The sequence below is a fragment of the Theropithecus gelada genome, chromosome 3 (assembly GCF_003255815.1).
Source record: "Theropithecus gelada isolate Dixy chromosome 3, Tgel_1.0, whole genome shotgun sequence".
Taxonomy (NCBI): Eukaryota; Metazoa; Chordata; class Mammalia; order Primates; family Cercopithecidae; genus Theropithecus; species Theropithecus gelada.
The window spans coordinates 69,307,612-69,322,353 of NC_037670.1; the positions used below are offsets into that span (position 1 = coordinate 69,307,612).

The window sequence follows — 14,742 nt, forward strand, 5'->3', positions numbered from 1 at the left end:
TGAAAGAAGCTACAGCATAAATATTTATTTTGGGAATTCCTCTGCATGGCTAATACTGAGGCTTCTTAAAGTATCAGCCCAGTGAAAGTCTGTACTGCAGAGACCATCTCTTCCTTGTAAATGTTCCTGAGGGAAGCAAGGTGGAAATTTCTTGCAGCAAGGATCTTTGAACTTCTTATGCATATGACAGACTGAAGGCGAAAAGCAAAGCCCCCACGCAAGCTGTGAAAGGTTTTAACTAGTTAACCTTGAGCATTAACATCAGGCCACCTCAGCATGTGGGTGTGCACATGTCCACACTCGCTTTCAAAAAACGCCACTGTATACCATGTGGCTACTGGGTCCTGAGTGTCCATTTTAGCCATGGTATTAAAAAATTAATATCTTTGAAAAAAGATAAATGTGTATAAAATGAATTTACATAGGCATCTTTCAAAAGAGAACAAGAAAACTTCCAGATTGTTTTCTTTTTCCTGTATTTTTCTGTAGGAAACCAGTAAATTTTTCTGTAGGAAACTAGTATTTAAAAAGAAACTACCTTTCCACCTAAATTCAAAAGGGACATTATCAAGTTTGCTTTAGAAGTCAACCTCCAGATTACATACACTGTATCCTCTTTTTTTTGTTTTGAGATGGAGTTTCGTTCTGTCAGCTGGGCTGGAGTGCAGTGGCGCAATCTCGGCTCACTGCAACCATCATCTCCCGGGTTCAAGCGATTCTCCTGTTTCAGCCTCCCAAGGAGCTGGGATTACAGGTGCCTGCTACCATGCCCAGCTAATTTTTGTATTTTTAGTAGAGATGGGGTTTCACCATGTTGGCCATGAGGCTCTTGAACTCCTAACCTCAAGTGATCTGCCCTCCTTGACCTCCCAAAGTGCTGGGATTACAGGCATAAGCCACCGCGCCCAGTCTGTACACTCCTTCTTGAGAGTGTGCCTTCATGCAATAAAAATTAGGCAGTTATTTATACAGTATTAAATATGTACATATATGAATTTATATTTATATAGTATGACTCTATCTATCTATATCAATAAACAAAGGTATTATGGAATGTGCCATATAGCAGTTTTTATTTTTTTTGAGACGAAGTCTCGCTCTGTTGCCTAGGTTAGAGTGCAATGGCGCAATCTCAGCTCACTGCAACCTCCACCTCCCGGATGCAAGCCATTCTCCCCACTTCAGCCTCTGGAGTAGCTGAGACTATAGGCGTGCGCCAGCATACCTGGCTAACTTTTTGTATTTTTAGTAGAGATGGGATTTCACCATGTTGGCCAGGCTGGTCTTGAATTCCTGACCTCAAGTGATCTGCCCGGCTCAGCCTCCCAAAGTGCTGGGATTACAGGCATGAGCCACCACAACTGGCCATATAGCAATTCTTTTTTCTTTTTTTTTTTTTTTTGAGACATCGTCTCGCTCTGTCACCCAGGCTGGAGTGCAGTGGCACGATCGCGACTCACTGCTAGCTCTGCCTCCTGGGTTCACACCATTCTCCTGCCTCAGCCTCCTGAGTCGCTGGGACAACAGGCTCCCACCACCACGCCCGGCTAATTTTTTTGTATTTTTAGTAGAGACGGGATTTCACCGTGTTAGCCAGGATGGTCTCGATCTCCTGACCTCATGATCCACCTGCCTCAGCCTCCCAAAGTGCTGGGATTACAGGCATGAGCCACCACACCCGGCCCTGGCCATATAGCAATTCTGGCCTGAAGTTTAAGCATCACTTTGCCCTACCTTGAATCTGAAACTTTAGGGTTGTGGCCTAGCAATTTATTTTAACGAGCCCTTCCAGGTGATTCTGATTTACGTCTGGGTCAGAGAACACTGCCATAAAGCATCTACTTTCTGCTAGAGGGGATATTATAGCAGATGTCAAGGTAGATCAGTAGATGATCGTGGTGTGAGATGACCCTGCAGTTCACAATGGGAAAGTTTTTTTGGGGGCGGTCTAGAGGCTTCAGCCTTCTCAGGTTACCATCCTTCCTAACCCTATTTCCTCTCACCAGTAAGGCCATCTTTGTAAATGGAATAAACACTAGGAACTAGGGTCGCTGCGGCATGTTCTCTCTTTGAGGACTGTTTCATTTTCCCACAGTTTCACCTGGACTTGATATGAAAGTAACCATCAGAAAATCAACAGAAATCTTAAACTTGCTGAAAGCTCATTTCCTATAGGTGCAATGCTATTTAAATTGGGGTTCTGTTCCTGGAAGTCCATCATAAGACTAGTAAAACATTAAAAAATAAAACAGATACACGATTTTGCAAAGTTAAGAGTGTAAAACCAAACATGAAAGAAGCTACAGCATAAATATTTATTTTGGGAATTCCTCTGCATGGCTAATACTGCCATGCAGACACCTGCAGGAATATACTAAGAATAATCATAGTGGACCTTTACGGTCTCCTGAGTATCCTATTCTCTGTTCTTTCAGAAACAGAACTGGTTTGAGAATCCATCCCTTCTCCACTCAGTCCGCGTAAAGGTTAGGATGGTAGAAAGGGTTATACCTCCAGAGTTGGAGCCTATGACACTGATGACACTGGCATGGCAAGCCAAAGCCCTACACCCATCAGCACACTTATTAGTTCCAGATTGATCTACGCTGGTGTAATCAGAGTGAATCTCAGAACTTTGGACAGAGCTGTAAGTAGAGACTGACTTTCGTGCTGTCTCGGGGTAGTTGCAAGGCTGAACAGCAGCATCTACTTTATTACCATCTTTATTACCATCAAAGAAGGCAGAGCTGAATGCTGGAGAAAAACTGAGTACTAGCAACAGTTTTTGAGCCCTGAATATTGTCATAACTGAAGCTAGAATTATCTCTGGACTTGTTTGCCACTAAAATTTCCTTATTTTGCTTACCCTGGTTTCAGCTGGCATCTTGATCACTTGAAAGGAACATCACTGATATACCGTCCTTTGTTTTTCCTTCCTTCCTCTTCTCTGCCTTTGACAATTTTAAATTAGAAATCTACCTGCTTCTAATCTCTTTAATTTTCTCATTTATTTACTGCTGCCTATTTTCCAAAACACTGTTTCTCGAATATTCCTGGCTCAAAAATCATCTATGTCTTTATGACATATGAAACCCCTAGAATCCAGCCTTTTCCCAGCTTTTAATATCTCCTAATTGATCTCTCAATTCCAGTGAAATGATTCCATTTATTTTTTTCCCAAACACATCACAAATATTCCTGACTCTTGTGAGGTAATTTTCTCTTACTCTTCTCAACTTACCTAAATCCTGACTTTTCAAAAGATCTAGCTCAAGTTCTATCTTGTCATATTCTGAGTTCCTTTCTTTGGCATTGTATTATTATGTATCTTTTCATGTACACACATGTGCCTTATCTCCCTGATAAAATTAACTGGCTAGAGGATAGGAGTAAAGACTCAATTCTAATATCCTTGTTAGCTAATAATACACAAACATGAAATATGTTTGAATAAATCACTGTTAAATATTTTATGTCTTGAATGTCATTCTTTAGCAATCTCAAAATTGTAAAGTAATTTGAACCTTACCTTCAAATCAAGATGAACTACATCATGAGTGTGTAAAAAGTGAACACCTTCTAGAATCTGTCGCAAAAGTCTTTGAACATCTTTTTCTTTAAAGGCTTCCTCTCTGTCTGCAACACACTGGTCAAAGATTTCACCCCCAGCAGCACTAGAGAAGGGCAAAATTAAAGTAATATATGACTCATAAGAAATGGCAAACACTTACACCAAAACTACAAAGTAAATTAATTACAGTCTGGCAGTAACAGTATACCTTTTCAAAAAAATGTATTTTTATTTTGAAAAATAGAGATGGGACCTCACTATGGTGCCCACTATGTCTCAAACTCCTGTGCTCAAGCGATCCTCCCACTTTGGCCTCCGAAGGTGTTGGGATTACAGGTATAAGCCATCGTACCCAGCCTGTATAACTGTTAGTATGGATTTGACAACCTGAATCAAAACACAGTATAGGCTGAGCCAACTCAGTCCCAAGCAGCTTGAGATGCACCACATGTAATGTACAGTTTACTAAGCGCTCTGCACATATAGGCCACAATTTGCTGATAAAAGAACTTTGTTCCTCAACTGAAATAAAGAACTGCATTTTGGCTGAAAACAGTTTCTTAATCGCAGTTTATTGTCATCTGAGTCCCTCAGCCCATTACTATCAATTTACATAAATACAAGGATTTCTTTACCTAAATTTTAAGAGCGATTAGTCTCTTTACACATAAAGTTACCCATTCTTGCTTTTTATTCTTTTTCTTTTTTTTTTTTTTGAGACGGAGTCTTGCTCTGTCACCAGGCTAGAGTGCAGTGGCGTGATCTCGGCTCACTGCAACCTCCGCCTCCCGGGTTCAAGCGATTCTCCTGCCTCAGCCTCCTGAGTAGCTGGGACTACAGGCATGCACCACCACGCCTGGCTAATTTTTTTGTATTTTAGTAGAGACGGAGTTTCACCAGGTGGGCCAGGATGGTCTCGATCTCCTTGACCTTGTGAGCCACCCGCCTTGGGCTCTCAAAGTGCTGGGATTACAGGCATGAGCCACCACGCCCGGCCCCATTCTTGCTTTAACAAATGATTCCCTCTTGGTTTTCTCAACAATTTAAGTAGTTTACATAAGCACAAAATATACTGCTAACTACAGTTTTGTGAAAATGTTCAAGTATGTATTTCAAATATAGACTATTATAAGAAAATTGAGGCCAGGCACAGTGGCTCATGCCTGTAATCCCAGCACCTTGGGAGGCTGAGGCAGGCGGATCACCTGAGATCAGGAATTCGAGACCAGCCTGACCAACATGGAGAAGCCCCATCTCTACTAAAAATACAAAATTAGCCAGGCATGGTAGCACATGCCTGTAATCCCAGCTCCTCAGAAGGCTGAGGCAGGAGAATCACTTGAACCTGGGAGGCAGAGGTTGCGATAAACCGAGATCACACCATTGCACTCCAGCCTGGGCAACAAGAACAAAATTCCATCTCAAAAAAAAAAAAAAAAAAAAAAAGAGACTATATTCCTCTTGGTACAACATATAATCATATAACCCTGTTTAACTGTGGATTTTACCCATTAACTAAACTAAATACCATATTAACTAATATCACTAAATGGGATCTCACTAAAGAACAATCTGAGATGTTAAAAGCATCTCTCAAGTATAGTAAATATAATATTAACTATTTTACACAAAGTACTTTCCTTCACATGGAAGCTACAGAAGCCCTATAATAGCTTTGCTTTTTCTATCTTTAACTACAGCAACATTACTTTTTAACCAAAAAATTTCACTGGGAAATTAATTAAAAAACTGTTAACAAAGTTTTGCACAAAAACTACTTTTACAAAAAAACATTTAGAACTTTAAAATTTCAACTTTCTAGTGGTCCTTGGAAAGTTATGAGATGATTATCTTTTGACCAACATTATTCAGAGCCATATAACTGATGTTTAGAAGCTAACAGTAACTGAGTTTCCCTAGCTGCCTGTACCTTGGCTGTATCATAGCTTCCCGCCTCAGACCAAACACTGTTTTTTCTATCTAAACTAGCATTTCCATTTCTGTCCTGCTCTGAGGCCCAGTTTGGATCTTTACTTTCTCATTATTCAAATTCAACAAACCATCAAATACGTTAGGCCCTATATTCCGTCCTAGAGATAGAAAGATAATTACAAATAAGTATGTCTGGTCCTTCAAGCTCTAGTGGGGAAGAGAAAAATGAAAGATATTTAAATAACAAATACATATGCATTTATATGTGAAATTATGTATTAAATGACTTGATAAGTAAGCAATTGAGCAATTAATTGGAAAGGAAGTAGAAAAAAAATCTTGGAAAGATGACATTTATTCTGAACTTGAAAGATTACTAGGAGTCCACTAGATGAAATGCTAACAGCACATCCCAGATAGAGGGAGCACATATGTGAAGGCACATTGTGTAAAAAATACATGGTACACTCATTAAATGGCAAGTTTCTACTCCCCCATCCAACCAAATGGTATGGCATTTGCCCTCTGGCTATAAACAACTAGAAAATTAAGGCATATGAATCAACTATTTCAGGCACCAGAACAGGTATAGGACCATGAGCTGTGAGAAGAGGTTAAGCCCTCTAATCTTCCTACTTGGTAACAATATATGGATAGTGGTACAGGGTAGGGGAGGAACCCAAGCAGAAGCAGAATGCAGCAGCCTTGCTAAGCTGAGAAGACAGACTCGGAGTTTGGCAAGGCTAAGACAGCTGGAATTGGCAGGTGAGTACCAGAGAGGAGGGAGCTACAGAGAGAGATCTGCTCAACAGTATTTTTAAGTCTTAGACAAAATAACTCTGGAAAATCATAAGGCTGAGAAATTCCCAGTGTTCACAGAGAATAAGGTAAGACATTTTAATTTTGTCAAGCTGGAGTAGAAAAGTCACTCTAAACACTGGGGCAATGAACAGACTCCTTTGGGAGGGCCATCCTTTGTATTAAGGCTAACCTAGTTCTAGGTCTGTCCTAACCAAGCTGATCCACAAGTAATTTAAATGACTGCCAAAACAAACGTCACCATTCTTTAATGGGATAAAATCTACTTAACCCTGCAACATTCCAAATGTATGTCATTTTACCAAAAATTTCTAGATATCTGAAAATGCCACAAATTACAATTCACAACCAATAGGAAAAATAATAAAAGCAGATCCAGAAATGACAGAGATGATGGAACTGGCAGATATGGACCTTAAAACCGGCATTATAAAGATGTGCAAAGATTTAAAATAAAATATGAACATAATCATGTAAGAGATGGAGGTTATGAAAAGAACCAAAAAGAACTTTCACAGGTGAAAAATACAGTATCTGAAACGAAAAACCCATTGGATAGTCTTTATAGCAGATCAGACACTGCAGAAGAATCAGTGAATTTTAAGACACAGGAAAATAAGCTGTCTATGTGAAGCACAAAGAGAGAGAGAGGGAAAAGACTGAACAAAACAAACAGGATCCCAGGGACCTATGGGACAGCATCAAGCCGTTTAATACACTGTAGGAATAAGAGAAGAGAGGTAGGGGTAGGAAAATACTAGAAAACATAATAGCTGAAAAATTTCCAAATCTGATAAAAACTAACTCTAAACAAAAAAATGAACTCCAAGCAAGATAAATACAAATAAAACCAAGGCACCATACTCAAATTGCTAAAAACAAGTGAGAAAGAGGAAAATCTTTAAAAAGGCACATTTATGGCCGGGTGCGGTGGCTCACGCCTGTAATCCCAGCACTTTGGGAGGCCGAGGCGGGTGGATCACGAGGTTAGGAGACCGAGACCATCCTGGCTAACAAGGTGAAACCCTGTCTCTACTAAAAATACAAAAAATTAGCTGGGCATGGTGGTGGGCGCCTGTAGTCCCAGCTACTGGGGAGACTGAGGCAGGAGAATGGTGTGAACCCAGGAGGCGGAGCTTGCAGTGAGCAGAGATTGTGCCACTGCACTCCAGCCTGGGCAACAGAGCCAGACTCTGTCTAAAAAAAAAAAAGGCACATTCATAGGTGAAACAAGGTAAGAATGATCACAGACTTCTTGTCGTGAATAATGCAGGGAAGATGACAATGCAATGACAAAAAAAGAAGTGTGCCGAGAATGTAGGGTAAGGTAGAAAAGGACTAAAAGGAGATGAGGTAGAACAGAAGTCAGGGAGACGAGCACAGGATGAGGGCAAAACAACTAAAAAAATTCAGAGTAAGGCAATGATGGGCTAATATATACTGTGAAATGCCTCCTCCTCCAGGAAGCACTCCCTAACCTCCCAGGCAGAGTAAAGGAGCACAGTATATGGATAAAAGCAGAAGCTTTGGAATCTCATACTCCTGGACTAAATTCTGGCTCTGCTATTTGTAACATAGCACAACCTAAGGTTGATTTTTTTTTTCTGAGTGTTTTCTTATATATAAAATGGTGTTCTAAAATTTATGAACAGTGTAAATAAAGCATATAAATAATATATATGAAGCTGGAAGACAGCATAGCACGTGGCACATAGTAAATGCTTAATACATTTTGACTATTATACTCTAGTTCACACAACAACTAGTAAGAACTCCTAGTAAATCATCAACATTGCTGCAATCATTTATAGGCTGAATATCCCTTCTCTTAAATGTTTGGGACCAGAAACATTCGGGATTTACATTTTGAAATATTAGCATATACATAATGAGCTATATTGGGGGAGGGGACCCAAGTCTAAACACACAACACATTTATATTTCATATGCAACTTACATAGCCTGAAGGTAATTTTATACAATATTTTAAATAATTTTGTGCATGAAACAAAGTTTGTGTACACCGAACCATCAGAAAGTGAAGGTGCCACTCTCAGCCACCATGTGGAATCACAGCAAGTTTACACTTATGCACACCTGCTGCATTAGCACAGCCCCTAGCATAGTTATTCTATCCTTAGCATCCTTAACTCCTATAAAGGTGATCTCATCAGCTGTGGTCAGCATCTTTCTGGGATAATATATGAGGTCAGATGTGGAATTTTCTACTGTGGCATCATATTAGTGCTCAAAAGTTTCAAACTTTGGGACATTTCATTTCCAGGTTAAGAATGCTCAACCTCCATATCTATTTCCTTTGCTAGACTTTTAGCACCTGGAGATAAGGGGCTATGTTTTTTCACTTTTTATATTATCAGTACCTATTAGTATCTAGTGCACATGGCAGGTGCTTCAAGAATGATTAACTGATGCAGTGATCATAACCTGCCTGTTTCCATAACAACAATATATTGATGTGGCTGAGAATTTTGGTATCTCAGTATCCAGAGCATATCTCTAAGACTTCCTCTTCAAACTAAAAGTAGAACATGAAATTTTTTGACCAAATCATACTGATTTTTGTTCTAAAAAAATCTGATCATCAAACAAACAGAAGCCACCAAAAGTTTCTAAGCAAGGGAATAATATCACCAAATCTGTTTTTATTACCTATCTAACAGTAGCAGGAGGGATTTCCCAGGATTGAAACCAGGGTGACCAGCTGAAAAGCTACTGGAGAGGTTTAAGTAGAAGACTTGGTAATTCATTATACTGTACATGAGTGTTAAAGAGAATAAAGGAATTAAGGATAACTTCAAGGTTTCTAGCTTGAGCAATGAAACAGATGGGGATACTAAACAAAAGAAAAACAGGCCTTAATAGGGTAATGCAGGAGTACTGATATTGACTGCTACTGACTGCACTGATACTGATATATTGACTAATAATGATCTGCAGTTGGACACATGTATACGCAACAGGCAGCTGGAGCTTAAGAAAGGGGCTGAGGAGACTGGGCGAGAGAGCGACACTCCAAGATGGCCGAATAGGAACAGCTCCAGTCTACAGCTCCCAGTGTGAGCAACGCAGAAGACAGGTGATTTCTGCATTTCTAACTGAGGTACCGGGTTCATCTCACTGGGGCTTGTCAACAGTGGGTGCAGGACAGTGGGTGCAGCCTACCAAGCGTGAGCCAAAGCAGTGCGAGGCATCGCTTCACCCAGGAAGCGCGAGGGGTCCGGGAATTCCCTTTCCTAGCCAAGGGAAGCTGTGACAGACAGCACCTGGAAAATCAGGTCACTCCTACCCTAATACTGCACTTTTCCAACGGTCTTAGCAAGCAGCACACCAGCAGATTATATCCTGTGCCGGGATTGGAAGGTCCCACGCTCATGGAGCCTCGCTCATTGCTAGCACAGCAGTCTAAGATCAAACTGCAAGATGGCAGCGAGGCTGGGGGAGGGGTGACTGCCATTGCTAAGGCTTGAGTAGGTAAACAAAGCTGCCAGGAAGCTCAAACTGGGTGGAGCCCACCGCAGCTCAAGGAGGTATGCCTGCCTCTGTAGACTCCACCTCTGGGGGCAGGGCATAGTCGAACAAAAGGCAGCAGAAACCTCTGCACACTTAAATGTCCCTGTCTGACAGCTCTGAAGAAAGCAGTGGCTCTCCCAGCATGGAGTTTGAGATCTGAGAACGGACAGACTGCCTCCTCAAGTGGGTCCCTGATCCCTGAGTAGCCTAACTGGGAGGCATGCCCCCAAGAAGGGGCAGACTGACACCTCACACAGCAAGATACCCCTCTGAGACGAAGCTTCCAGAGGAATGATCAGGCAGCAACATTTGCTGTTCAGCAATATTCGCTGTTCTGCAGCCTCCGCTGCTGATACCCAGGCAAACAGGGTCTGGAATGGACCTCCAGCAAACTCCAACAGACCTGCAGCTGAGAGTCCTGACTATTAGAAGGAAAACTAACAAACAGAAAGGACATCCACACCAAAACCCCATCTGTACGTCACCATCATCAAAGACCAAAGGTAGATAAAATCACAAAGATGGGGGAAAAACAGAGCAGAAAAGCTGAAAATTCTAATAATCAGAGTGCCTCTCCCCCTCCAAAGGAACGCAGCTCCTCACCAGCAACGGAACAAAGCTGGACGGAGAATGACTTTGACGAGTTGAGAGAAGAAGGCTTCAGACGATCAAACTTCTCCAAGCTAAAGGAGAAAGTTCGAACCCATTGCGAAGAAACTAAAAACCTTGAAAAAAGATTAGATGAATGGCTAACTAGAATAACCAGTGTAGAGAAGTCCTTAAATGACCTGATGGAGCTGAAAACCATGGCATGAGAACTACGTGATGAATGCACAAGCTTCAGTAGCCGATTCGATCAACTGGAAGAAAGGGTATCAGTGACTGAAGATCAAATGAATGAAATGAAGTGAGAAGAGAAGTTTGGAGAAAAAAGAGTAAAAAGAAATGAACAAAGCCTCCAAGAAATATGGGACTATGTGAAAAGATCAAATCTATGTCTGATTGGTGTACCTGAAAGTGATGGGGAGAATGGAACCAAGTTGGAAAACACTCTGCAGGATATTATCCAGAACTTCCCCAACTTAGCAAGGCAGGCCAACATTCAAATTCAGGAAATACAGAGAACGCCACAAAGATACAAAGATACTCCTTGAGAAGAGCAACTCCAAGACACATAATTGTCAGATTCACCAAAGTTGAAATGAAGGGAAAAAAAAATGTTAACGGCAGTCAGAGAGAAAGGTTGGGTTACCCACAAAGGGAAGCCCATCAGACTAACAGTGGATTTCTCAGCAGAAACTCTACAAGCCAGAAGAGAGTGGGGGTCAATGTTCAACATTCTTAAAGAAAAGAATTTTCAACCCAGAATTTCATATCCAGCCAAACTAAGCTTCATAAGTGAAGGAGAAGAAAGGGGCTGAGGTTGAAAACAAAGATTTGGAAATATCCAGCATGTAAATGATAGCTGAAGTCACAAAAATAGATTTTATCATCCAGGGTAAATGTATAAAACATAAATATATGACATCAGTAACGCTGATGGAACTGTGGGGAACACTTACATTTATATAGTAGAAAAGGATAAAAGGTTCTGAGAGGAGGAGGAGATTTTTAAAAAATAGGGCTGTGAAAGCCAAGGAAGAACATGATTTCAAGAAAGAAAGGATAATATCAAGTGTTTAAAGAGAGCAAGAACTGGAATGAATACTAAAACGAGGAGACTAATTTCGGCACACAGGACTGGTGACCTCATCAAAGTATCAGAAGAGCAGATGGCATTAGATTAAAAAGTGAATGGAGTATTGGCCCATGAACAGATGAGTGGATCAATGAAGTAGAACAAAACTGTAAGGTGAGGAATGCCGTAAATTCAGCCTATTCTTTTAAGAAGTATAGCAGTAAGGAAAAGAGAAAGGCAAGACGTAAGAGTCAAAGCTGAGGAAGGAATTTTAGCATAGAGGAGACTGAAATATTAGAAGACAAAGGGAAAAGAACCACCATGGGAGGAGGGTCTGAAACTCTAGAAGAGGTTACATAATTTACGAAAAAACGAAACACAGGTCCTAGAAAAGGAAGGATAAGAATTAAAGAACTTAAATAAGGGTTTCAGTCTTGGAAATGATTAGCTGAATCTCTTCCATCAAACAGCAGGGACGGGCATGAGAGCAACAAAGACAGATATTAGAGGAAGAGGGGAGGGATGCTTGGGGAGTGTGTCTGATGGCCTTGATTTCTCCATATGGGGGAGAAAAGGCTAAGTATCTCATGAGAGGTGGGAAGTAGGTGACACAGTAAGTGTGGTAAAGATATTGATTAGGGTGGGGGTGTTAAAAGGACGTAAGAGATTAGGTACAGACTTGCTAAGCTATACCATGAGCCTAGCTGAAGATGGAACTCTTACACTTGTACTAAGTAGATGAAAAACGATCCAAGTCCTTCCAAGAATGTGTGGCAGCACAGGAGGAGGGACACATAGCATGCATTCTGGGTTTAAAATGGGCAAATGAGTTGCAGAGGATGACCAAGAGGAAGAGGGAAATAATGTGAGGTGCTGGTAAGAGAGAAGTTAAATTAACTACCAAAGAGGAGAAGGGAAGAAAAGGGAAGAAAAAAGTCAGGAGCCGGGTGAAGACTGGAAGAACTGAAAAGGGTCCCAGGATGAAAGGCTGAAGAGCAGGTTTTGCAAGAAGGAGGAGATTTTGGAGACAGAATATTTCAGGTGGTCTTTTCTGGATCAATTTCCAATTCTACCTTAATCCCCTCTGTAATAAACAGAAAAAAACAAATCCTTGGTAAGCAGTGGGCTTCCATATGAGATTCCTAAACTTATTTTTTTAAAAAAACTTCTAACCATTCTGCCATTTTTGGGTATTTCTACTATCATAAATTAGAAATGCATTTTGACAAACACTTTTGTGCTTCTCATGTTCGTATTATTTCTCTAGAAGGGATTCCTACAAGTGAAATTATTGAATTAAAATATATGAACACCATACTTTTGAATTACACTATCAAGAGTAACACGCTTAATATTTTAGCCATCCAGACCTCACCCTCTATAAACTTTTAAATAAAAACAACATAATGCCATACACATTATTTTGTAACATGCTCTTTTTTAAACTTAATATTTTAAATCTTTGAAATATATTTACCTTAGCTTCTTATGACTGCCCAGTAATCCATTTTGTGACATCACTTATTTAACCAACCTTTTTTCTAACAAACATTTAGACTATTTCTACCTTTTTGCTACATAGAGAATGCCATAAGGAACATTGTGGTAACATATCTTTGCAAAACTGCCTAATATTTCCTTGTGAAAAAATTAATAAAACTAAAATTAGGCCATGTATGGTGGCTCATGCTTCTAATCCCAGCATTTTGGGAGGCTGAGGCAGGAGGATTGCTTGAGGCCAGGAGTTTGAGATAAGCCTGGTCAGCATAGTGAGACCCCATTATGTACTATTAAAAAAAACTTTAAGTAAAATTGCTGGGTTAAAACATATTTTTTTAAGGCTTTTGATACATACTTCAGACTGTACCCCAGAAAAGTTATACTAAAATGGCTCAATTAATGAATATCACTTTTGTTTATAATCATTGCCAGTCTGATAGGTGGAAATTCACAACCTATTTTAAAATTTACATTATAAAAATAAAAATATTTTCATGTGTATATAGGTAATTTACATTTGCGTGTGTGAACATTTCATATCATTTGTTCATTTTTTTAAAACCAGAGCTGATCATGATCCTGAAAGACACAATCTCAGATGCCATGATCCAGAATGTCAAAATCCCAAAAGACCAAAATCCTGAAAGATAAAAAAGTCCTTAAAGTCTAAAATCCCCAAATCACAATCTTGAACAATTAAAATTTCGACTGTTGAAATAGTGAAAACTGAATTCTAGGGAGGGAGGGGATTTAGGGAAGGGACTTCCACTGTGTTTTTGGTTGTATGAGGCTAGGTGCATCACAGTAGGTGCATCCTGTTAGGTGGAACTATTACCTTGTTGCTGTCTTTATTTGGAAATTAAGTACAGTTTAAAGGAGATGCATTATGGATGCCAAACTGACAAGGGGTGGATTTATGGTCTTAATTTCAGTTGTTGACTTGATTGGATTAAGGAATACCTAGAAATCTGGGATATTATTTCGAGTGTGTCTGTGAGGGTGTTTCCAGAGATTAGCGTGTGAGTCCGAGTGGACTAGGTAGGAAAGATATGTCTTCAATGTTGGCAGGCACCATCTAATTAGAGAAGAAATATAGAAAACAATCTGGTCTCTCTCTGAGAGCTGGGACCAATTTTTCTCTTGCTGCCGTGGACATCAGAACTCCAGCCTTTAAATGTCAGGATTTACACCTGACCACCCCTGCTCCCTACACTCCCACTCCCTGGGGTTCTGAGGCTTTTGGCCTGGATTGAAAGGTAATGATTGGTTTCCCTGGTTCTGAGGCCTTTGCAATTGGACTAAGCCATGTTACCAGCATCCCAAGGTGTCCAGCTTGCAGGCCTGTTGTGAAACTTCTCAGTCACCATAAGCACATGAGCCAGTTTCCTAATAAGTTCCTTCTCGTATTTATTCACATATCCTATTGGTTCTGTCTCTCTGGAGAAGGTTAACTATTAAATAATAGAGATTTGGTCCTGGGGAAGTCCAATATCATTCCTTCTCACTGTATTCCTTACAATACAATGGAAGAGATCTGTGAAATTGTTCCTTCAAAAAAGGGTGTGATTAAGTTAAGCATACAATGATACCTAATGGTTTAAAAGCTAATTATTATCGGTGCTTTGAAAGCAGAAAATAATTGAATTGCAATGGCTGAGCAATAACCAGGTTTTCCGGTGGACAACACATACTTACAAAATTTGTAGATCAC

At 40.2% G+C, this 14,742-nt stretch overlaps 2 protein-coding genes across 3 annotated transcripts in view; one reads left to right on the plus strand and one right to left on the minus strand.

The window, feature by feature from the left end:
* Positions 1 to 3,472, plus strand: part of LOC112620440 (cytochrome c oxidase assembly factor 1 homolog) — a 124,300-nt gene extending 120,828 nt beyond the window's left edge. For both annotated transcript variants that reach the window (XR_003118528.1, XR_003118527.1), the window contains one exon: positions 2,436 to 3,472. The gene's annotated coding sequence lies outside the window, so the exon portion shown is untranslated. The remainder of the gene's footprint in view (positions 1 to 2,435) is intronic.
* STK17A (serine/threonine kinase 17a) overlaps positions 1 to 14,742 on the minus strand; it is a 44,154-nt gene that overhangs the window by 13,513 nt on the left and 15,899 nt on the right. The window contains exon 3 of the mRNA XM_025379024.1: positions 3,530 to 3,674. Within this exon, the coding sequence (XP_025234809.1) occupies positions 3,530 to 3,674 (145 nt within the window). The remainder of the gene's footprint in view (positions 1 to 3,529; positions 3,675 to 14,742) is intronic.